This window comes from Talpa europaea (assembly GCF_964194135.1).
Source record: "Talpa europaea genome assembly, chromosome: 2".
NCBI lineage: Eukaryota > Metazoa > Chordata > Mammalia > Eulipotyphla > Talpidae > Talpa > Talpa europaea.
Window position 1 is genome coordinate 155,177,889 of NC_140068.1, and position 24,603 is coordinate 155,202,491.

Here is a 24,603-nt window from a genome sequence, read left to right on the forward strand (position 1 = left end):
TTTATTTCCGAGAAAAAACAAACCCACTGCGGAACAGCAGAGCGCACAGAGCACAGAGTCAGTAGTTTCAGTGCCTCCCCCACCCCGCCCTGCAGGGCGCCTCCGAGTTAGAGCGTTGCTGACGAGGCGGGCAGGCAGCGGCGTGTAAACATCCCTGGCCCGGAGGAGTCTTCATCCCACCCGAGGAAGAGCCGGGCTAAAACACCCCTCTGCGGGGAGGGGCCCCTGGAAAAACGGTTGTCACCTGCCGAAGCTCAGGGGGTGTCTCACCCCTCCAGCCTCCGCCCTTTGCAACATCAGGGAAATGGGTTTGACATCAATTCCCTTGGAATAGGATGAACGGCACAATTACAAAAAAAATAAAATAGAATTGTGCTATTGAAAGGTGTCACGAGTTGGAGCAGCGGTCCTCACCTGAATAAATAAATACTAAGGGAGTCAGCGGATTAGAGGGTCACTAGGGGCTTCATGTTGGGTCACACGGAGGGTCCCCGGCTGCCCCCCGGGCCGCCCTCCCCGAGGCATCAGATGCGGCTGCAGCTTTCACGCTAAGATCCCGCCTCTGCAAGTGAACTGAGACCAGCAGGACCCCAGTTCCAGAGAGAGAACTGGCCCCTGATACACACGACCCCCCAGCCTCCTGCCTTGTCTGTAAATGGGGGTGCCTGCGTGAGCCCCGGGGGGTGTGAGGCTGGGATCAGCCCGGGAGGAGCGGGCGGGATGCGCTGGCGCTGCCGCCATGGCCCTGGCCTCGGGGAATGCTGCATGTGGCCCGGGGTGCCGTCCTCAGTGTTGCCATCTGCACCCCACTCTGGAGTGTGTCCCCCCAGGGACAACCTAGGGTGCCCTCCAGCTTCCACACGGTTCCCAAGGCGCTCAGTGCAGGAGGGGAGAGCTGGGCTGGGGTCCCGGACACGGTCCCCCACAGCCACAGCCCCGAAGACCCCGCACGAGACACCGCCAGCGGGTGCGGCCATTCCACGACGCCTCCTCACTCTGCAGAGGGCGCCAGGGGCCGCTGGACGCGGGGCCGTCGCGGAGCTCAGAAGCGCCAGCTGGGCTGGACGGCCACCTCGCTCTGGTTGAGGGCGCGCTCGCGCAGCCGCAGCTCCAGGCACTCCACCGTCAGCGGGTAGGTGGACAGCTCGAACTTGTTAGCAAAGAGGCTCTCGGAGTCCATCAGCCACTTCAAGTCTCCGTTCCCGTAGATGCAGATGCCGTGGACGTAGTGGCCTGCAGCGGGGGACGGCACGGTCAGACCGGCTCCCTGGCCCACCGGGCTCGCGGCCCGCACGCTGTGCTCCCCGCTGACCGCAGAGCGGGCCGAGGAGGAGCGAGCCCTGGCGCGGACAGGCCGGGCGCAAGCGGGGCTCGGGGAATGAGTGTCCGGTCATCGGAGGCCCCGGGACGGCAGCCTGCACGGGCCAGCCCCGCCGTCCGTGCGAAGCCCTCCCAGAGCACCCTGGCGGCGCGAGCCCAGCCTCGTCTGACACCCCCAGAGGAGGAGAGCTCCCCGGGGGGGCACCTTCGGGGAGGTCCTCTTTGGGGCGAGTCTGCGCCCCCACGGTGCACAACCCTGTCCCCGCAGCCGCACCCCTGTCCCCACAGCGCAGCCTCTGTACGGAAGGATTTGGCCTCTTCTTAACCTCCCGCGCAGCCAGCCTGGCCAAGCCGCCCTGTCTGCGCCCTGGACGAGGGCGTCTGGTCCGGAGGCCCCAGCCCTGCCAGGGCTCCCCTGTGCCCTTGGCCGCGCCCGCTAAAGGATTCTCTGGAGGGGAGCCAGGCTGTGGCCACGCACCCCGGGCTCCCCAGAACACAGCCCGGACACGCGCTCGACTCATGAAGCCACCCCAAAACCCACTGGCTCTCTCCTGACCACCCTCCGCCTCACCCTGAAGCCCTGCTTTCCCCGCTGGCACACTGGTCACCCCACCCCCCCGGGATATCTCTGGGTTCCCTCCAGCCCCACATCCTGCTCCCAGATCACCCCGACTTAGCTGCTTTGGCACATCTCACAGGTGACAGGACGCCACTGGGGAGGGAGGGCAGGGTCTGCACCTTCCCCCACTGGGCTGACCAGAGGGCCGGGGCAGGCGACACCTCTGGCCCAGGTGCCCCCGTGGGGGTCAGCCGCGTGGGGGATGGGAAAGGGGTGGAGGGGGAGGGCGGGTGGAGCAGCAAGAGGGTGGGCGGTGGAGCGGCGTGGCGGGCGCAGGCTGAGGTGGGCTGGATCCCATGGCCATGGAGTCCTGGTCGGCCTTGAGGGCAAGACTCGCGCTGACGTTGAAGCCGGCCAGGTGAGCATGGAGGGCTCAGCCGGGCACTGGAACCAGGTGGCAGCCGCGCGGTCCTGGGGCCTTGTCTGCGGGAGGGCACGGAGGCCCTGCCCAAGAGGGAACCACGCATCGCAAACCCCGAGGGAGGGAGTGGCTGGGGGGGACAGGGCGTGGATGGGGTGTTTCAGCTTCCAACACCGGGGTGGCGGGAGGGGAGACCCCCGGACGGGCACCAGGAGAAGAACGAGAGTGAGAGCATGCAGGCAAGTTCTGGAACATTCCCCAGTGGCGTTTGGCCAAGGGGAATACAGACGGGGGATGTCAGGGGTGGTGGTGATTGAGCACAGGCACCAGGATGCCCCCTCCTCTGGGCTAGTGTCCAGGTCTTCTCTTTTGCACTTTTGGGGGACAAACCCTCATTTTGTATGGCCAGATGACCCAAAATGGTAGTGAGAACAGCAGACCCCAGGGTCCTCTCTTGAGGGTCCTAGAAGGAGTGAGAAGGAGCAGGGGGAACAGGGGGAGCAGGGGGAGGGAGCGCGGAGGAGGGAGGCGCGAGAGAAAGCCAGAAAGCCGGACTTCAGGAAACGCCCACTTGCAAGAGGAATCACAGAAAATAGCAGCAGCACGTCCGGATGCAGGGACACAGCACTGACACCGGGGTCACACCGGTCCTCTGGGGCTCCTCTGAGGGGGACGGGGAAGACGCCGCCCGCAGGGGGAGCAGAGGTGAGCGGCCGCTGTGACCAGCGGCAGGAGCTCCTGGCTCTGTGTCCTCCTGACCTGCTGGCCCAGCCCGCACGCCCGCCTCCTCCGGGCCACCTCATGCCTTCTCTTTATTTTACGGGACAAATGCTTTTGAAGCTCAGACGGACGTTTACGGGGCCCAAGAAGAAAATGAGAGACTGGGAGTGGGGTGCAGGTTCCTGGCTGGCACGCAGCCCCGACGCCATGGCCTGAACCACCTCTGCCAGGTGGGCCTGGCCACAGGTGACGGGAGGGGACTGCAGGCCAGGACTCGGGAGCTGCGGTTGGTGGGACAGGGCTGGGGATGCAGGCCAGGATGCCACAAGGCCCAAGCGCCATGTTGGCAAGGCAGCCGAGCAGCAGATCAGTGACCGGTGCCCCCAGGGGGAGGCGACAGGACTGTGCAGGGCCCAGAGAATGCGACAGAGCCACAGCCCGGTGGGCACGTCTTCCCGGGAGACCCCAGAGCTGGGTGGTAAGAGCAAGTTCCATCTGAGAGCCGAGCCCAGGACCTCAGAAAGGGGCTTTCCAGGCTGAGCAAGTGCAACCCACTCACGTGCCAGCTCTGTCCTCACGTGGAGAGATGGCACAGGCGCAGAGGGGCTGCCGGCCCCAGCAGGAGCCCGTTCTGCACGCCTAGGAGGGTGGCCTCGGGGACCCCCACCACACCTTGATCTGGGACTCGGGCTCCAGAACAGCAGGACGTGGCCTCTGTTGGCTGCGCCCCATCCTGACTCCAGTCGCACCCACGCCCACCCTCACCAGGCCCACCCCAGGGCACATCTGGGGGCTAAGGGACAGCCCCTCACGGGCTCTGCAGGAGCAGGAACCACGTGGCATCCCCAGTCCTCCCACGTGGGGGACGGCTACGTTAGGGTCCGTCGGTGACTTGGGGTGTTGTTTGGGAAACAGCCCGAGCCTGGAGGGAGCCAGGCTGACTGGGCGGTCCAGCTTGCCCAAGGGGAGAAAACCACGTCACAGGCTGACCCCCAGGCCAGCCTCAAGGACCAGAGAGAGGAGTCAGCAGCGGGAGAGCAGAGGCAGCAGGAAGGCACACATGGAGGCGTGTCTGCATGCCCCTCACACGCGTGTCGACTACACCTTGCGCCCGCTTCAGGGGAAGGTTTGAACGAGCGTCTCCCTGCGCGTGGCCGGAGAGTGAGGCGCTCACCTTTACTTTCCAAGGACCTTGTCTGGAAGGCCCTGCCTTCGGGGGTTTAACAGCCCAGCGGTTCCATCCACGAGAGCCCCCGAGCCCCCTCCCCAGCATCCCTTGCACCGGGCCACCCGTGAGCCCCCCCGCACCCCTCCCAGCACCCCAGAGTCCCCTGCGGCGGGCCACCCGTGAGCCCCCCTGCAGCCTCCACGGCAGCTGGAGCCTCACTGTGGCAGCCCCCCGCACCCCTGCCGGCACCCCACAGCCCCCCCAACCGCGGCCGGAGCCTCACCGTGGCAGCCCCCGTGCTGGTCCTCCATGTCATTCCACTTGACGGCTCTGAGGTTGCCGGCCCAGGACGCGTTGGGCATGGCTCCGGGGACACCTGTGGGCGGGGAGCAGCAGAGGTCAGAAGGTCAGCACTGGGTCTGTGGAGACGGGGTGGGGGGGGGCCTGCGGGGGGCCGGGTGCTGCTGGGGGGCCCCATTGCAAAGTCAGGCGCAGGGACGACCCCGCGCGAGTCCATGATGCGCCGGGAAGGGGGCTGCGGTCGCCAGAACTCGGGTCTGGCCGCTCGTGAGCCAAAACCCAGAGACCAGCGCAGGCAGGAGGGACCCGGGGGCCCAGGAGCCGTGTCCCAGGACCAGGGACTCGGTCACGGGGGCCTCTGCCTGGCCGGGGGGGTGCCAGGGTGCACACGGGGCACAGAGTGGGTGCGGGGCTGCTTCAGCTGGACGGCAGAGCAACGGGCAGGGCTCCCTGGGAACCGCTGGCACCCCCTTCCCTTCCCAGTGTGGTCTCCAGCCAACCTGTCCCGGGCTGGGGGTGGGAGGCCCCGGGGCCTGAGCTTACGGCTCCCCCTCCTCACGTCTCCCCCATCTGGGCTTGTGCCAGGGCTGGCTGCGCCGAGGGGCTCTGTCCTGGCGCAGGGCAAGGACGAGGCCCCGGCGCCTCTGCGCACACTTGCTTTCGGCCTCAGGGCTAAGCACGCGCAGCTCTCCAAGGCGGTTCACGCGCAGTGAGAGCTGCCGGGCCAGCGACTCCGTGTCCGGGGGGAGGGCGCCGAGAGGACCCGGCCAGAGTGGACACCCCCCCCAGGCTGTCCTGTCACCACGCACCACAAGGCCGCGGGGACAGAGGGGAGCAGGCCCTCCCCCTGCGGGGACCAGCGCCGTTTCTAGCAGGAAGAGCGTGCTGCATGCTGGCCCCGGGGTTTCGTGCCGTCCAGCTCACCCAGGAAGCTCAAAGACCGATGGACAGAAGCCCGCTGCTCCACCCTGGCGCTGTGGACACTTCGGGCCCACGGCGCTCTTTGAGGAGTGTCCTGGGTGGTCACCACGGGCTGGATACCAGTCCCCCCGGGGGCAACACAGTCTGCAGACGGCCCCCAAACAGCCCCCCACCGACAGCGAGCACAGACCCCCTCCGCTGGATGGGTTGGACGGGTCAGAGATGGGGCCCCCACCTCACACCGGGAGAGCCCCAGATGCCATTACAGGAGCGGGAGCTTGTGGGAGTCGACAGGACGCGGGCGACACTTGCTCCGGAGCTTCCACGATGGAGGCGCCATGCCGACGGGCCTCTCTTAGACCTTCAACACCCCTTCTCCGCACCCCGACCCCTGTGGCCTGCAGCCAACCGCCCACAGCAGAGGACGCCCCTGAATCCCCGGGTCAGGGCCTCACAGCAGAGGGAGCAGGAGGCAGGTCACAGGTGAGACCCGAGGCCTCACCTGACTGCAGCCAGGGAGATGGACGTGACTGTGGGCGGCCTGTGCAGGCGGGACGGGGTCGGGACCCGCCAGACCCTGTAGAGGGACGCGGCCACGCCCGGACTCTGCCGAGACCCTGACGTCAGGCCTGGCGTGACACTGGGGCTGTCGACTTGGGCAAAGAGGAAACTGAGTCACGGATGTGAAAGGAGGCAGTGACCGGACAAGGTCCACAAGTGAAGGCTTTCCTCTTTGCAAACATTCCTAAAAGCCGGCATTTTGGGAGAAAAGACTCTGCTCTTTACTCCACGTCTCGTGACAATCACGTGGTGACCAGCAGCACTGTGGCAAGAGCTCCCGGCCCCCCGAAACAGCTCTCCAGACTCTGCCTCGCCTCCTGGCCCCCAACCTCAGAATGTGGCTGATGAATGTGGCGTTTGCCCGTGGCGTGGGTGTGCGTTTCAGGACTTTAGCAATTATTTCAGGGCTGCCTCGCCAGAAAGAGGCTCCTTTGTCTGTTCTCGGCGTGTGTTTTAAAGAATTTAGACTCAGTCTTGCCGGGTGAGCAGGGGTGGGCGGGGAGACGCCTGTCTGGAAAGGAGGGTGAGGTGGGGTGTTTCTTCTCCTAACAAGAGTAGCTGACATACCGTGCCTTTTATGAGTCCATGTTGATGAAGCAACATCAGTGTGAATAAAACTTCACCATGACGCAAAGCCACCCCACTCCGCCAATGACTGCATTTCCAGGGCCTCCCCGGTGGTGCAGGGGTTAAGTCTCAGCACTATGAAGCTGTCTGCAGCCTCTGCAGCTCGAGTTCCATCCCCGGGCAGTCAGAGAGCTACCCACATGGCGCAGCAGACCTCTCCTGTCTCCCCGCGGCTCCCCTCAGCAGTGGATTTTGGTCAGTCTGCCTGTTCTGGTCCCCACTCTGTCTCTGGTGAGTCCTCTCACCCCCTGCACCTCTGGGCTGTACCCCAGCTCTTGTATGCATAAATAAATAAATCTTCAAAAAATTTATGTATGCATACAAGAGCTGGGGTGCAGGCCACAGGTGTGAGGGTGAGAGGAGTCACCAGAGACAGAGTGGGGAGCAGAACAGGTAGATCTACTGAAACACACTGCTGAGGGGAGCAGTGGGGAGTCAGGAGAGGTCTGCTGCGCCATGTGGGTTGCTCCCTAGCTGGGGATCTAACTCGTGCTGCAGTGGCTGCCCATAGTAGTGCTGAGACTTAACCCCTGCGCCCCCAGGGAGGCACTGAATTCTACTGTCTTTTTTTGCCAGGGTCCTGACCACCACGCATCAGGATCTTGGCTTTTCTGGGGGTGCTCTCACTTCCCCCAGGGGCCCAAGGGGACGCAGACCCGGGCGGAGGGTCCTATGTGCCCTGAGTCCAGGGGCTGTGGGATGCTGGGGAGGAAGCTTTCCTTGCGCCCCACCAGGCCAGTGCCTTCCAGTTCCCTGCTCCTCCAGGGCCTCCCCTTGGGCCCCTCACTCTGCTCTCTGAAGGAACCAGGACTGGGCACCAGCGGACAGGGGCTGAGTCTCTGGACTTGTCCTTGCAGCTAGGAGCGAGCCCTTCACTGGCCTGGCACAGCGTGGGGACAGTGTGGGGTCAGCTCCCCACCCCATGTCACTCCTCGCAGGCCCACAGGTGACAACCTGGGGTGACAGAAGGCAGGTGGGGGCCCATTGTCACGGTGATATCAGGGTGACCTGTTCTTCCAGTCACCACAGGAAGCGGCCCCTCCACCCTGCTGCAGCACGGCCCGGCCGCCCTGGAGTACCGCCTGGGTGCCCACGGCCCCACCCCTCCCCGTTTCTATGCCCAGGCAATCTCCCCCCACCCCAGAGAAGCCCCCGCTGAGCCCTTCTCCTCCAGAGTGGGCCCGGGACCCTCGACGGAGCAGATTGGACCTCGCGGGGCTCCGTAGCACCAGCTGGGAGGTCACGACCGCTCACAGCCCATAGCTGTCCATCTGTCTGTCATCTTATCTTTGGATTTGGGTTTTATTTACTTTTTCATTTAGGTTTTAAATGTGAACAGTCAATGCTGACGTCAGTGTATTCAGAGGGGCTTCACGGCAAGGTGTGCTGGGCACCCTGGAAAGTCTGTTTGGAATCATGCAGGAAAGGTGCCCGCCCCGAGGCCCCCTCCCCATGGTCCTGGAAACCAGGAGCTCGAACAAGCAAAGGTGGGGACGGGAGAGGTCTCGGGAGGCCCATCTGCCTGTTCTGCTCTGTGAACTTCCACAGCGGGACACCCACTTGGGGTCCAGCATCTTCAAAGCCACGAGATAATGTCACACCTCACCTGGCACACGCACCCCACAATGGTGGCCGCAGCCTGATGTCCCCAACCTGATCACCCTAGGAGGGTACGGGCCCGGGCTGAGATGCTGCCTGTTCCCAGGCCCAAACAAGTTCCTCGGGGAGCTCTGACTCCTGACGGGTCCATCTGGGGGCTGCCTGCAGAGGGGGCTAAGCCACACGCCTCCCTGTCCCTGCCACAGACAATAAAAATGTTTCCAGATAATGCCGAATCGCCCCGAGTTGAGAACACAAAGCGGTATGTTGTTAATAAATCCTTGCACAGACATTTACATATATAAGGAGATTCTTTTAGCTTAGAAAATTTTACTGTTGGGCCCCCCTGGTGGCACAAGGGGTTAAGTCTCAGCACTATGAAGCTGTCCACAGCTTCTGCAGCACGAGTTCGATCCCCGGCCAGGGAGCTACCCACATGGCACAGCAGACCTCTTCTGAGTCTACCGCTGCTCCCCTCAGCAGTGGATTTCAGTGGATCCACCTGTTCTGCTCCCCACTCTGTCTCTGGTGAGTCCTCTCACCCCCAACACCTCTGGCCCGCACCCCAGCTCTTATATCTTGTATGCATAAATAAATAATCTTGTATGCATAAATAAATAAATTTTTTTAAAAAAAGAAGAAAATTTCACTGTTTTCATATAGTGTTAGTAGAGTATTTGCACATGTCTGAGTCTTGCTCCCCGAGTTACTAACGGTGCTTGAAGATGCTCTAAGGATCAACAAGAAAGAAAAAAGTGTCCACTGCTGACCGGCTTCAACAGACCAAAGTGAGGCTTCTCACGCCTCGCCAGCCTCAGTTAAGGGCCACCCACCTGCACCTTCTCTCGACAGCGGGACATCGGGGGCAATCCTGATACCACCTCGCCCCGGGAGACCGGCCATCACTAGGGCCACAGCTGGGGTGTCGGCGAGGGTCCAGGAGACAAGCCAGCCAACAGTTCCTTCCTGGGTTTTATCCGAGGAAAGGAAAGCAGGGCCCAGGTCCCTCCAGGCACAGTCCACAGCAGCCCCGGTGCCCAGAGGAAACACAGAGGAGCCCTGGGCCACACATGGACACCATCAGGCGTGACCACAGGCCCGGAGCACGCTCTGCCGAGACGCAGAGAGGTCTGGGCGAAATCACGCCCAGGAGGGAGAAAGGCCGCCAGGGCCAGAGAGCAGAGGCTGCTGCCAGGGCTGTGAGGGGACAGAAGAAGGGTAGTGGACGCCCCGGAGGGCCAAGGCAAGGGCGGCGGACACCTGCTGGGCCTGGCCGGGACAGCAGTCACGTCCCCGGGCCCACCCCGGGAAGGCATCTTCCCCCAAGTGCTCAGCGCTCTGTTGGTCACTGTGGCTGTCCTTTTGCTCAGCAACTGGTCCTTCCTAGGTACTGTCCAGCGAGAAGGGGCAGGCTGGCCATGTGGCTGCGCTGCATCTCCAGCTCTCACTCCTGGCTGGGATCTCTGACCCATGGGGGCCTCGGTTGCCTTGGATAGTGGCAGCTTCCTGGGACACTGGACATGTTCTCCCACCGCCCCTGACTCTCGACTGCCCTCCTGCCCCCAGCCCCAGTCACCCCTTCCTATTGGGGTGGGGTTGTGTGCCCTGTGGGCTCCCCCGAGCCGGCCGGTGTCCTGCCCCTCAGCTGCAGCCTCCCCGGCTCCTGCTTTCAAGGTGACCCCGTGGGCACCAGTGGGCCCTTCTAGAATAGTCAGCCCCGCTGCCTCCTGGGGGAGGGGCATCACCTGTCACCTGTGGCTGCTTCTGCCTCCACAGACCAACTCCCCCGCATCCCGCAGACCCCATGCCCACCCTCGGCCCAGAGTCCCACCCCTCCCGCCCCCGTTCACACGCCTCTAGCTCTCCATCTCCCCCCACAGCTCACTCTGGACTGCCCGGGGAGCTGTTGTTTGTCCCTGCTTGTCCTGACTCAAGCAGGGTGCATGCCGGCCAGCACCGCAGAGCCACAGCCCGGCTGGGCCCCTGCCGCAGTCCACGCTGGACGCTGCCCAGGCACAAGAGTTTTGTGATCTTGGACGAAGGATCTCCCGAGGAGTCTGGACAGCGGGTCCTTGACACACTCCCGGGGGCTCCTGCCCCAGGGCCCCTCGCCTGGTGGGGCTGGGGCTCGCCCCCTCCACCCCTGCCCCGCCCCCCAGCTGCCCTGCAGCCTCAGGGCAGCCCGCCCGTGTCTTCCTTGTTCTCGTGTCTTCCTTGTTCTCGCTGTTCTCCGAATCCGGCCTTCTGCAGGTGTCTGATAAAAGAGGACACGTTCAAAGGAAGCGCAGGAACATACTTGGCCGCCCAGGCGCCGTGGTTAAGTTGCTAAGGGCGGACCTGAAAGGCTCTCACCACAAACAGTGCGGTGAGCGGGCGTGTGGCCACTTCACAATCGCGCTGACTCACCCCGCGCACCTGGCGGGCACCGGCTCCTCGGGCCGGCACGCCGCGGTCAGCGGAGAGAGAAGCAGCGCCCCCTGGACAGGAGCGAACGTTTCCATCCCGGTGCTGCCTCTCGTCGCACAAAAAAGTCATGCTTCTAACAGACTGGATTTCTCGGAGTAGTTCAAAGTTTCCAGCAGAACTGGGAGGGGGGCTCGGAGGTCCCCCACACACCCGCCCGCCCTCCATCTCTCTGAGGGAGGACAAGAACAGAAAAACTGGAAAGGAGGTGCCACGAGACCAGAAACCTGGCTCCGCAATGCCAAGAGCTGGAGGTGGGGGTAGAGGGATCAGCACTGCCATTGCCGCAGCTGTGGAAACCAAGGTCCCCAGGCGCCAAGGCCCAGATTACAAAGCCTAAGACCCCAGCAGGGGTCAGCGGCTGGAGGGCGAGTCTAGCGCACAGGCCAAGGCTAAAGATATGGGGATTGAGCCCACCAGACCCCACAGGTAAAGATACGGAGACGGAGCCCATTGTGGACTCTCCGGTCCCTTTCAGATTCTGCAGTTACCCAAATCAGCAGCAAACAGAAGGCTCACCAGGAGTGACCCTCCCGCGCAGAAGCCGACTGCATCAGGGCAGTCTGCACAGGCGGGGGGCAGCACTCCCGCTGCCCACCTGAGACTCTGCAGGTGCCTCTCTTCACCGACTCTCTCCTCTGCGGGGCAGCAGCCTCTTGCCTGCCGTGACCTCTACCTGCCAGGCTTCTCCTCACTGACCTCCCTCAGCGGAGGCCGCTCTCCTCAAGGCCCCCACCTGCAGCCATGCAGGCCTCTCTCAGCAAACCTGCCCCTTTGGGGCAGCTCTTCCTGCCCGCTGGTGTCTCCACAAGTGTCCTTTATTTTTCTCTCCCTTTCCCTAATAAACCTGTTCCTTAACTATAACGACCGTCTCTGTCTTGTGGAGAAACGCGCCTGGGGAACTCGCCGCGTGTCGCTGAAAGAGGAGCTCTGGGGACACCTTTCCCAGAGTGACCCCAAGGACCCCGCACCCCAAACCCACAGACCCCAACAAACACATCATCTCCACACCTGTAGGTTGCCAAGGAGTAGAAACGACAACACCCAGGGGCGCGAGGACACGGGAGCTCGGCAGGGGAGGCTGGCCCGGGTCAAGCAACTTTGTTCAAGACCCTGAAAAGCGTGCGGGCGGGCGCGCTGCGGAGCGGAACGCGGGCCTGAGCCGGGAGCTGGTGTCGGGGTTACGCGGCAGGTGAGGCTCCGCTGAGAAACTCTGGCGTGTCCAGGACACCTGCCTGGTCTTACCAGTTGTGTGCGAATTCTCCCTGACGGGGGAGAAGCCAGTGAGAGCTGACAATGCAACCAGCCGAGGCCCGTGGAAATACACGCTTTCATGTCTGGGGACTTCCAAACACTGGAAGAAAAATGCCAGAGTATCTCTACTGACTTTATCGATGAGTTTCAGTTTAGTAATAATTTTCTGTAATTTCTCCATCTCCTAACAGTCACTTTTACGGGTCCTCCCTGGTGGTGCAAGGGGTTAAGTCTCAGCACTATGAAGCGACCCACAGCCACTGCGGCCTGAGTTTGATCCCCGGCCAGGGAGCTACACATGGTGCCGCAGACCTCTCCTGTCTCCCCGCTGCTCCCCTCAGCAGTGGATTTCAGTGGATCCGCCTGTTCTGCTCCCCACTCTGTCTCACGTGAGTTCTCTCACCCCCTGCACCTCTAGCCTGCACCCCAGGTCTTGTAGGTATAAATACATAAATCTTAAAAAAAAAAAAGTTACTTTTACAACCTGGGGGGCAGGTAGTAGCTATTCAAAAAATTCCTTAGCGACTGTTCCATGTCTTTTGTAATGACAGTGAAACACACACTCGCCCTGTTAGCTGGCTGCATGCAGTGAAAACGACGATTTTGATGTGTTGTGGGAGAATGCAAAAGACGGTCCCTTCTTGCGTGTGGCCTGGCCATCCAGAGGCTGGGAATTCTCTCTAGTCCCAACACAGGCCATGGTCAATGGACTCTGGCTCCAGACATCAGCCCCTGAGACCAACGGCGCCTCAAAGGCCTCTGCCCTGGAGGTGGCCTGGGGAGCAGCCCCAGAGAACTCCCCAGGGGAGCTGGTCGGGACTGGGAAGGATCCAGGCAGGAACAGCCCAGCCCAGCCCTGGGGGAGAGCTCCCAGCTCGGGAAAACCTTTCTTGAGCAGTTAAATCTTGGAAGTTGTTTTCCTCTGGACTCAATCTTAGCTCCCTTTTTTTTGTTTGTTTGTTTTAAAGAAGAAAGTGGGTATAAATGACAGGGGTGAATGAGGCCAAGTCAAGGAGATAATTCTACTCCTAGTTTTTATCTCTGCCAGGACCTTCTCCTTGACCAGTCCCTTTTGGCTGCCCGCACAACCTCTGTGGGCCCTGGCTGCCATGTCCCAGTGTTGCTCTGAGCAACGGGCAGGGATGACGACCCCCTTTGGGGTTCTTGTCTAAACACCCCAAGACAGGGTGCGGGGTGGGCTGGGGGGCATGAGTGCCAGCCTCCACGGAACATTTCGGTGACTCCTTCCCAGGAGGATGCTTTCCAGCCTCTGAGAGGCCAAGCAGCGGGCCTTGGGAGTAGGGAGCTTATTTTTATCCAAAGTAAACAACCTTATTTTCAACTTCTGGTGCTCTTAAAAGGACAGAAAGTTCACAGAAGAAACCCAACATCTGTTTGCCAACTCCCCTGAAAGGCCGAGGGGCACATCTGGCCACTTGTGCCTTGGGATCCGGCTCCATTGTCCTCTTAACAATCCTGTGGAAACTCGAGCTCTGGGATCAGAATGGATTCGACACCGTATCAGAGAGCAGAGAGCAGGAACAAAAGTCTAAACAAGCCAAACACTGTGAGGTCTTACACGTACAAGGTACACTCACTGAGAACCTGATTCACAAAGCAACTCTCTGCACAAGAAGCCCTCACGTCACCGAAGCTCCAACCTCCCCGTCACCTGTGACTGAGACACCTGAGCGCAGACAGAGCGTGACCCCGCGTTCCCGGCCGATTTCCTGGCCCTCCGTGCTTGGCTGCGTTTCCCAGCCCCAGAGGCTCCTCACTGCAAACCGAGCGGCTCAGACTTGTTTATCAGATTCAGAGAGGCAGAGGCCCTGTCCGGTGCCTGCAGGGGTCACGTTTCTCCAGACGTGCTTGTTTACACGCCTGCCCCAGGCCACCCGGACCACCCCCAACCCCACGTGGGCTCCGACGCCCCTTCCTTCTGGGGATCCAGGGAGCCCCCAGCCCTGCATGCTGCCTCGCTGCCCTCGGTGCCCTTTAGTGACCCCAGGAGGCGAATTCCGTGCCACCCTGTGCACGGCGGCGCCTCTCCACCCTGAACCTGGCACCCGGCCACGTGTGGCTGGCCCCGAGTCAAGAATTCATTCGCAGGTTGTAAAACATCCCCGCCTAGTCCACGTAGAAGTGGCCAAAGGAACATGTGCCGGCTCAGGGCTGCTGTCTGGTTTCAGGCCTATTTGCAGCTGAGACGGCGTCTGTGGACACTCGCGGCCAGTGCGGGGCGGCGTGTGGCCGGCGAGCCTGGTCTCCGCAGTCGCCGAGGTGGTTCTGTTCTGCTTCCTCTCGAAGGACAGGAAACCTGGGACAAAGAGCCTCCAGGCTCGCCAGGCCTGTCCCACCCGGCTCGGGGAGTCTGCCCCAGTTCCAGCAACACAGAAAGCCACAGGCCACCTCCTTCCTGGAACTCCTGGGCGCCCCGACATGGGGCTGAGGAGCCTGGGCACGGCCAGAAATGATGCACTAGCACAAAGTGGGAAAACTGACAGTGAGGGGGGTTGGGGGGGTCCCTGAGGCTGGGGTCCCCGGGCCCGGCTGAGGGGCTGTGCCGTGAGCTCTGTGTGCATTTCCAGTTCAGCACAGAGGTCGAGGCGGCCGAGGCGTGCGCGTGGGCAGAACCGCCACATTCACACAAGCTGCCGGGAACATGGGCGGGGCCCGCCCGGCCGGCCTCAGGGTGCCAGGACCAGCTCCGAGCTCTCCCGAGTGGGAACCAGCAGTTTCGCTTGTGAAATAGTGGTTTCGGTCCTCCAGAAACTGAAGGGTGCTCATCATGGCGACGGCCACACGCCCCCTTCACAGCAGGACACACAGCCGGGGCACCGCCGGCGCCGGGGGAGGCTTCTCCCTGGGGTGGGGTGAGCGGGAGGACCACAGGGCTGCGCGCGTGTGGCTGTGGGATGAACACGTGACACTGTTCGGCGGTTCTTCCTCTTTGGCTAGGTGCACGGCGTCCCCGCCGCGAGCAGTGCATTTCGGGGGCCGTCCTACCAGAGGCGAGACACCCCCACTCAAGCTCGAGGAGGGCAGCAGGTCGTGGCCGCGCTCGGTGGATGGCACAGAGGACAGGGCGCTCCAAGGACCCCACCTCTCTCTCTCCTAATAAGAGATCCGACGGGTTCCACAATTTATGGCAAATAAAAGATGCTACAGGGGAAGGATAGTGTCCAACAGGACCAGCTCAGCAGATACTTGAGTGGCCAGACCCCCCCAGAAAGCATGACATGTGCCAGGGGCTGGGGGACACCCCCTTTGTGGCACTGTGGGAAGGGCACAGCCCTGAGCGGAGACCAGGTCAGGGGTGACAGAGCAACGGGGGGATCCTGGTCCGAAGACACGGCCCCCCAGTGAGATGTGCCTGCAGCAGACTGAGGGAGTCTGACGGTGAACACCCTCGGCTCGAGTGAGGGAGCAGCTCCGGGCCAGAGACAGGCGCCCTGGGGCCTCCTCCGCCTACGTCCGGCTCCATAGCTCTGGGTAGAGCCTTTGCTGGGAAACAGGACCTTTGCACAGCGTGTCAGAACACTGCTCAGACTCCTGTCGCAGAAGCTCAGGGTCGGACGGCCCTCCCCACACCTGTGGTGGCCTTGGCGCGGGCTCCCCGGAGAGGCAGCCACGGAGAAGCAGGGCAGACGGAGGCCAGCGCCGCCCCCTCTGCACCCACCCGGGTCTCCAGCTCCAGCACCAGCCGCCACCCCTCCTGCCCAGGGGCCATTCCCATTCTAGAAGCTTCCCCTTTTTAAAGCACCGTCAGCACCTCCCCTGAGGTTACCGGCCAGTCGTGGGTCACTAGATGCAGAGCTGGGAGGCCCCAGTCTCACATCCTGTGACCCCAAGGACTCTCTGTGGCTCCACACTGTTCCCATGGGCAGGAGCCCCGGGGAGAGTGGGCAGGACCGGCAAGGGGTGTCTGACTTCTAGGTGCCCCCGACCATCGTGGTGTGGCTCGAGCCTCTACCCTGGGGACCGTGCAGGTATCAAGGGGCCGTCGGAGCCACGGGCATCTGGTGACCGGGTGCCCAGGAGGCAGCCCCCCATCCTTGGTGCATGTCCATGCCCATGACTCTTGTGCACCCGCCACTGCCACCGCCCCAAACACAGACATGGACCCCAGGCACATCTTCCGGGGGGTGCAGAGCTGGGTGAACCCGGGCCCGGCTCCAGCTCAGTCACCAAGACTCCAGGCTGGGGCTGAGAGGCCAGCAGGTAGCAGGCAGCTGGCCCTGGGCTCTCCGGGCACACGACCCCCAAGGGCGTGGGCTGGGCCTGAAGCAGGTGTCTGAATGTCAGCACTGAAGGGGCCCCTGTACCCACCAGCTGGGGCTCCCTGAAGCGGAGGAAGTGGAACTGTGTGGGGGAGGAAGCGGCCTGGTCTAGGCCAGCCCGCGTGGTGATCATGTGCTCATCCCCCTCAGCCTCGCAGGCCTCGTCCAGAGAAGCTGTTCCTTTTCTGAGAAACTGTGTGGTTCTCGGCAGACATCTGAGGTCTGCTTCTGAGCCGTGGCCAGGTTGCAGGAAAAAAACAAGGCACAACCCCGAGGCCTCCCCTCTCCCGGGCCACCTCACACACGCCCCGCCCCTCCGCTTCCAGGGACTGTCCTGTGTGGTCGTGGTTCCCAAACCCGCCCAAGACAGCGAGGAGGTGCGGGCACACGCGAGGGGCTCAGGTGCATGTCACTCAGCACTGGGCCACATTTGGGATTTCTCAATAATAGATGTTCGCACCGGTCATAATTGATGAACACGCTAATATTAATCATTGATGTTCAGGGCCTCCCTCGGGGCGCAGGGGTTAAGCTTCAGCACAGTGAAGCTACGAGTAGCCTCTGCAGCACGAGTTCGATCCCTGGCCAGGGAGCTACCCACATGGCACAGCAGACCTCTCCTGTCTCGCCCGCTGCTCCCCTCAGCAGTGGATTTCAGTCAGTCTGCCTGTTCTGTTCCCCACTCTGTCTCTGGTGAAACCCCTTACTCCCACCCCCGCGCCTCTGGCCTGTACCCCAGCTCTGTATGAATAAATAAATAAATCTTTAAAACAAGTAATAATTGATGTTCACATGAAAATCCACGGGAAGTAGATAAACACTTTACCTCCCGCTCCACACCAAGTTGGTCCACCGAAGTCTCAAACGACCTGACCATGTGTCCACCGTGTCCGTGAGGGCCTGGATAGGACACTGGGGCCCGGGGACAGTCTTAGGAGGGCGAGTCCCGCCTCCCCACCCCCAACCTTGCCCCCATCCGGCACCCTGCAGGGAGGGGTCTCTCCTCAGTCTGGGGTCCCAAGACATAAGCAACATGACCCAAATCTGCCAAGTCCACTGAGTCCACCTGGTGCCCAGCAGCTGTGCAGCGCCCATGTGTCACCTGGGGACCCAGGACACAGCGGATCCTGGGGATCCGGCAGCAGGTCTGGCAGGCAGGGCTGGGGGGACCTACAGTCTGGCGACCCTGGCTGAGGCCAGGCTGGGTGCCCAGGCCTCTACTTGCTGGCCAGAGGTGCAATCGCACGCCCGAATATGCCCTTTGTGGCTGCAGACACTGGCCGCAGGGCCAGCTGCTGCACACAGCACAATGCATACTTTGGAAATGCCAAGGGGCCCCGCCCGGCTCCAGCCTGCTCCTGAGATGCCGCAGCTCAGCAGCCGGGGTTACCTGCCAGTCACACCTGGACAGAGGACTCACATTTCCCCTTTTGCGCTCTTCTCGCAACCTTAAGCCAGGAGCTGAGGGTCCCTCTGGTCACAGAGGTGGAGGGTCCCTCTTGGCAGGGGTGGTACTAAACCTGCCTGGCAGTCCCGGCTTCAGAGACGCACAGGGTGCCTCTGGGGGGCACAGGGAGGCTCAGGGGAGCCCAGGGGTGCCTGTGCCCGTCGGCGTCTGGGTTGGCAGCTGTTGGAGGCAGCTTTTCTGGGGACAGGATCTAGCCTTTGACGCACCTGCCGGCCTGAGCTGCCTCGTCCTGACCTGAACTTTGTCTCCAGGTGGGCTTCACTGGCCCGGCCACCTCGAATTATACCTCCGAGCCCTCTCCTGCCATGCTTTCTCTGTCTGTGCTCCCCAAGACACCCCAGCCTGCTCTGGCACTGCCCTCCCGGGACTTGGTCCTCTGCTCACTTTCCAGTGTCGTCCTGACTTGACCCTTGACCCGCAGAGAAGATGCAGTGAGATGTGGGGAGGTGGGGAGTGGTGGGGACACGGCCCCTGAAAGGAGACCATCGATCGCTGCCCAATGCTGGAGGCAGCAGCTTGGGAGAGCCAGACGTCTGGGAGGTGGCTATCAGGGAGGACTCCTGGAGGAGGTGACTTCCCAGGAGGGTTGTAAGGGAGGAAGAGGAGTGAGTCACATGGAGGTGGTAGGAGGAAACCCCAGCGTGGCAGGGCGAAAAGTCACACACACACACACACACACACACACACACACACACACACACTCTCTCTCTGGACAGGACGCACCCTCAGATACCGAGAAGCCCGGGAGCCTTGGCTGGGGGACTGCAGGCTGAGAGCCAGGTCAACCCCTCGTGGGAGTAAAGTTCTCCCAAATGTCTTGGACCTAGATTTAAAAATGCCTCCACAGAAGAAAAAGGCAAGCTTTTCAATTAAAATGAGCTCCCTGAGGCCGCGTGGGATCTGTTTAAATAAAGAACACTTCCCGGAGTGCTACCTTTCTGGCAGACAAAGGACACCCAGAATGAGGGCCCTTATTCTCTTTCTGTCTTTTGGGGGGGAGCTTTATTTCCCCCGTGCAGCCTATTTTTTAAAGAAAAGTCTTATTGAGGTACATCTGGCTGATAATGGGGTGAATTTAAACTGCACAGGTACTGGGCCTCCCTGGTGGCGCAAGGGGTTAAGCACCGCACTATGAAGCAATCCACAGCTCTGCAGCACAAGTTCGATCCCCGGCTGGCCAGGGAGCAACTCACATGGCGCAGCAGACCTCTCCTGACTCGCCCGCTGCTCCCCTCAGCAGTGTATTTCAGTTGGTCTGCCTGTTCTGTTCCTTGCTCTGTCTCTGGTGAATCCTCTCACCCCCCGCATCTCTGGCCTATACCCCGGCTCTTGTATGCATACAAATAAACAAATCTTTAAAAATAAAATAAAATAAACTGTATAGGTGCTGCTCTCGGCACTTGGCGAATCTGGTGTCTGTGAAAACTGGAGGAGGAATAAGGCCACGATGGTATTGGCAGCTGATGTTAGCAAGGCTTGGGAATATTTTAAGTGTTTTTTTATAAGCTAGCTCTTAAAAACAATTTTAAAAATAGGACCAGGGCCTCCCTGGTGGCGCAGCGGTTGAGCGCTGGGCTGCCAAGCTGTCCGCAGCCTCTGCAACGCTGGTTCGATCCCCGGCTGCCGGTGAGGGTCCCACATGGCGCGCAGACCTCTCCTGCCGCCTGCTGCTCCCCTCAGCAGTGTCCTTCAGTCAGTCTGCCTGTTCTGCTCCCAGCTCTGGCTCTGGTGAATCCTCTCACCCTCCCGCGCTTCTGACTGTACCCAGTGCTTGTATAAATAAATAAATAAATAAATAAATAAATAAATAAATAAATCTTTAAAAAAAAATAGAATAAAAATAGGACCAGATAGAGAGTAGGGAAAAGCACCGCAGTGTTTGAGGGGTTGGGGCAGGGAAAATGAATCCTACATGCTCCCTGCACTCAGCCCAATGGCTGCTCCGAAAATACAGACATCAAAACCATCTCTGCCCAGACTTCTTTCTACCTTGTGCGAAGCTCGAAGCTCGGTCCTCCCAATAGGGTGTGGCTCTGAGCCTCAGCTTATTGCCCCCCTAGCCTCTGGGAGATGCTGAGGGAGGGGCCAGACCCCACTCCTGGCAGGAGCTGCAGGCTGAGAGGGCCGGCCAAGCCCCAGGTGGGTGCTCCATGTCTCTGACACACACACACATGCATACACACACACAAGCCCCACATCTCTGCAGCTAACACTTGTGCTGAACATGCTCAAAGGCTCTCACCCAGCCCTGCTCCGTCACCCCCTACCCTCAGCCTTCCTCCTTCCTGGGATTCTGCAGGAAATTGGCTTTAGAAATACAGGGTTGAGAAAAGAGTGTTCCTTTCTTTTTTCTGATGCAAGAGAAGCAGCTCCAGGGGTCCTCTCTGCAGGCACAGGGGTTAAGTCTCAGCACTATGAAGCTGTCCGCAGCCTCTGCAGCACGAGTTCGATCCCAGCCAGGGAGATACCCACATGGCACAGCAGATCCCTCCTGTCTCCCCACTGCTCCCCTCAGCGGTGGATTTCATCAGTCTGCTTGTTCTGCTCCCTGCTGTCTCTGGTGAATCCTCTCCCCCACCCCTGCCACCCCTCTGGCCCGTACCCCAGTTCTTGTATGCATAAATAAATAAATTACTTTAAAAAAAGAGAGAAGCAGTGACTAGCGGAGACAAGCTCTCAGCACACCCAGCCTCCCCACACCCTGTGCCTGCGCCTGACCATCAGCTCTCCAAAGACCAGCCACTGCTGGGGGCCTGCAGCGCCCCTTTCACCCTGCAACCTGTGCGGACACTGGCAAGAGAGACCGCGATTCCCAGACGACCCAGAACTGACCAATAACCCCGGACACCTGGATGCTCCATGTGGAGAACCAAGAGGCCTTCTCAGAAGAGCATGGCTGCCGACAGACCCCTGATGGAGGCTGTGCTTGCCAGCGAGGGCGCGCTGGCCGAGTCCAGCCCGAGTCTCTGTACATGTGACCATGCGCACCCTCGTTTCAGGCTCGGAGAGACCAGGCGAGGTTTCCTGGCTGCTGGAGACCCAGCCTCGGGGTCCCCCAGATCTAAGCTGAGTGAATACTGGTGGACGTGCGGAGAGGACTTGATCTGTGCCAGCAGACTCGAACGTTCTAGAACAGTCGTGGAAATTGGCTGTGCTGTGGCCGTGCGGTGCAGACTGGACCCCCTAATGGGCATCAGACCAAGCGCTGGTCCGAGCTGTGGCTAAGAAGCACCCACACGGAGCGCTGTGTAAACACTTCACACGTTCCTTTCAGCTCATCCCTGCATCTGTCCTGCAGAGTGGCCACAGGGCCAGCAACGGGCACCTACCTGGGATGCGGTTGAGGGTCACCCAGAAGTGCTCGTCGGGGCTGTAGGTGTCCCGGGACCACTGCAGCAGGTCCACCGCCCTCTGGTCGTGCAGGACGAAGTCCACGAAGGCCCTGGTCAGCGCCACATAGGCCGAGCCAAAGTAGACGGTCAGGTTGTGGGGCGGAGGTGCCTTCAGCGCCGAGGTCCTGATCACGTAGGAGGCCTCCGGGCCCAGGTGCTCCCGGTGCACATAGCGGGTCCTGGGCACCGCGTGCGCGGGGGGCAGCACCCCCGGGGTGATGTTCTGCCCCCGGAAACCCTTCAGGTGCCGCACGATCTCCCGGTTGGTCCGCAGGGGGAAGTCCTGCCCGCAGGTGTTGAGCACGTACCTCCAGGGCACCCGCGAGCCCGCCAGGTCCGCCAGGCAGTGCAGGTCGGCCTGCAGCCGCGAGATGCCCCCGTACACCACGGACTCCCGCCTGGAGGCCAGGAAGGCGTTGGGGAAGCAGCTCAGCAGATGCTCCACGGCCTGCTGGAAGTCGGCGCCGGCCTTCTGGTCCACGTGCACGCAGTACACGTTCTGGGGCGCGTACACGGCCCGGAAGAGCCGCTCGAAGGTGCCGAAGTCCTTGTGCACCACCATGGCGTAGGCCAGCGGGAAGGCGGCCTCCTCCCGCGACAGCGGGGCCGAGATGTAGTGGCTCTGGGCGAGGTAGTCCGGGCAAGGGATGCTGGCTGGCGGCGACAGGGAGGTGTCCCCCCAAGTAAAGGCGGGCTTGCCTTCCAGGACCAAGTCACAGGCCTGCGCCCTGACATCCCGCTCTCTGGAGCCCGTCTGTGCCCAGGAGCTCTTGCGCTGGCTCCCTTCCTTGTTGTAAAATGTCACAAAAATCACCAGGCTGAGCAAGGTGAAGGCAAAGAAATAGAAGCGCCAGAAGCTCATTCTTTGCACTTCCCGGGGAAGGCGTCTCTCTCCAGGGGTTGAGAAACACTCCTGCCTGAAAGCCCAGCGCAAGCAGGAAGGATCCCTTCTGCCCGCCGTGGATTTCGACAGCTTCTGGCAAGGCTTTAATGCTCGCACAGTCCCTGCCTCCGGGTCTCATCCATCCTCCCGAGCTTCTGGGGGTGCGGGCCAGGCGGTGCCGATCCATAAGCAAAGCCCGCCCAGCCCGCCCATATTTGCATCTCAGCTCCCCACCGGCCGCGTTTGCATACGAGCCTCCCCCAGGCGGGAGGTGGGCGGCCCGGCGAGGTCTGGCAGGAATACCTCCCCCTTCCCTGTCTCTCTCCCTCACCCCGGCACCAGGCACCCTCCAATCCCCACTGGATGGCCGCAGGTCTGCCTGGCTCCTGCCGCCCCTTTGTTAGCCCCACCCCAGGCGCACCGCCCCCGCCACACCTCGGAGTCAGGATTCTCCGCAGCCAAAGAGCAAACAGGGAGGTGGGGAGGGCGGGCTGGGTCAGAGTCTGCGGCCCGGGTCGGTGCTGAGCACCCAGGTGGAGGGGCAGGGGTGGGCGCTGGTGCGGGGACGACAGTCTTGGGGGCGCTGAGGGCAAAGCCCCCCACTGTGGCTTCCCTGAGGGCAGATACAAAGGCGAGCGCTGGAGAGAAAGGGGCTGTGCTTCCTTTTCCCAGAACTGAGCGGTGGGGGTGGTGCCGGGTCTCTCCCCAGCCCCCTCACCCCCGCTCTGCACCTAGAACAAGGGCTCCAGGAGCTGCGGAGTTCCTGGAAGGCGCCAGCGGGAGAGGCAGGTCATGCCAGGTGCTGCTTACCTGTGGCAGGTGCCTCCAGGGAGCGCGGCCAGTGGGGTGTGTGGGTCCCTGGCAGCGGCGGTACCCCCTCCCCAGGCCTAGCCCCTACCTGTCTGGGCCGGAGGGACAGCCCCCAGCCCCCCACTCCGAAGGTCCGGCTCACAGAGGCACAATCTGATTGGGAGACACCCACGGGGGGCTCTCTACAGGTGAGGAAACTGAGGCCAACAAATATTGTTTTCCCAGCAGACGCTCAGCTGGACGGAGGCCAGAACCCCAACTCCCCGGATGCCAGGCCCAGTCTGACCGGGCAGCCCAGCCTACCAGCCCTGAGGCCGCCTGCGGAATGGAAAATACCGGCCCATCACGTGGCTGAAGGCGGCTGCGGGGCGTCGTGGCCCAGACTCCAGAGAAGCACTCGCTGCTACTTCTCTCTGGAAAACAACCTGCCGCTGGACAGTGTATTGATCTGCCCTGGTAGACGGAGAGACAGAGGGAACCAGGCGCCTGGCGGGGGCTGCGTCCTCTCCTTCCCACTGTTCCAGGGCAGGGAGGGGGCAGCCCAGACCCCGCAAACCTGCCTGCTCTAAACAGGTTCTGCCATCCGCCACGTCAACACAAAACATGTGAGACTTTAGTGGGAAGGAACTTGAATACAATTAGGAAACAACACAGGAAAGGCAAAGAATCTAGTTTCTAAATCAAGCACCCAAAGTGACCCGTCCCCTCGTGGGTAAAAGTCCATCCAAATGGGATTGGCCCAGAGCAAGGCCCCAAGGCCTGCCACAAGTCTAAAGCATCTTCCAGTGGGGACCCCCAGAAAAGGGTCACAAACAACCGGACAAGCCTGGAAGGAAAAGAGCAAAATCAACATCAAGATAAAAGCTGCCATGGTCACCTCCCCACGGGTCTCACCCACATCTGTGTCACCCAGTCCACGACCACAAGGCAAGCGCAGTTTCTCCACGTGTCTCCAGGCTCCACGTGCCTCCTCCAGGTCTCCTGGCTCCATCCTGCTTCCTTCCTTCTTTAGTCTTCAGTTTTTTCTTTTAGGTTTTTTGTCCCACCCAAGGGAGGGTGGAGCTGAGCAGGAAGAGAAGAAGCTGAAGAGGAGACTGAGGCAGGAAGGAAGCAGGATGGAGCCAGAAGGAGCCCTGAAGGAGGCACGTGGAGCCGAGAGACACGTGAAGAAACTGCGCCTGCCTTTTGGTCGTGGACGGGGTGACACAGATGTGGGTGAGACCCGTGGGGAGGGGACCATGGCAGCTTTTATCTTGATTTTGATTTTGCTCTTTTCCTTCTGGGTTTGTCAGGTTGTTTCTGACCCATTTCTGTGGGTCCCCACTGGAAGGTGCTTTAGACTGTGCCAGGCTTTGGGGCCTTGCTCTGGGCCAGTCCTGCTTGGGTGGACTTTTACCCCCGAGGGGACGGGTCACTTTGGGTGCTTCATTTAGAAACTAGATTCTTTGCCTTTTTTTGTATTGTTTCCTAATTGTATTAAAGTTCCTTCCCATTAAAGTCTCATATGTTTTTGTGTTAATGTGACAAATGGCAGAACCTATTTAAAACAGACAGGTTTGCGGGGTCTGGGCTGCCCCTCTTCCTGCCCTGTAACAAATTTGGTGCCCAACGTGGGGCAGGAAACCTAAAACCTCCCCCTTTTTTGGGAACCACCCTGTTGTACCACCACCAGGCTTCACGCCCACCCAGGAGGCAGGAGGGAGAAGGGTGTGTTCTCCCCCCACCTCCTCACTGTAGCTGTGTCTGGAAGCCCCCCTCAGACAGTACCCCCTGGGTCCCAGGCAGCAGGACCCCCGCACATAAGCTGCGTGTCCCTGCTGAGTGCCCAGGAGAGCCAGCCTGAGAGAGAACTGCTCC

The 24,603-nt window shown here is 61.3% G+C and overlaps 1 protein-coding gene across 1 annotated transcript; it reads right to left on the reverse strand.

Annotated features, from left to right (window-relative positions):
* Window positions 1–1,042: 1,042 nt before the first annotated feature.
* On the reverse strand, window positions 1,043–21,915 carry LOC311167558 (N-acetyllactosaminide beta-1,6-N-acetylglucosaminyl-transferase-like; the record flags this gene model as incomplete). Its single annotated transcript, XM_084228650.1, has 3 exons — window positions 1,043–1,233; window positions 4,472–4,564; window positions 20,991–21,915. The coding sequence occupies 3 exons, from the start codon at window positions 21,913–21,915 to the stop codon at window positions 1,043–1,045; spliced, it is 1,209 nt and encodes a 402-aa protein (XP_084084776.1).
* Window positions 21,916–24,603: the final 2,688 nt, after the last annotated feature.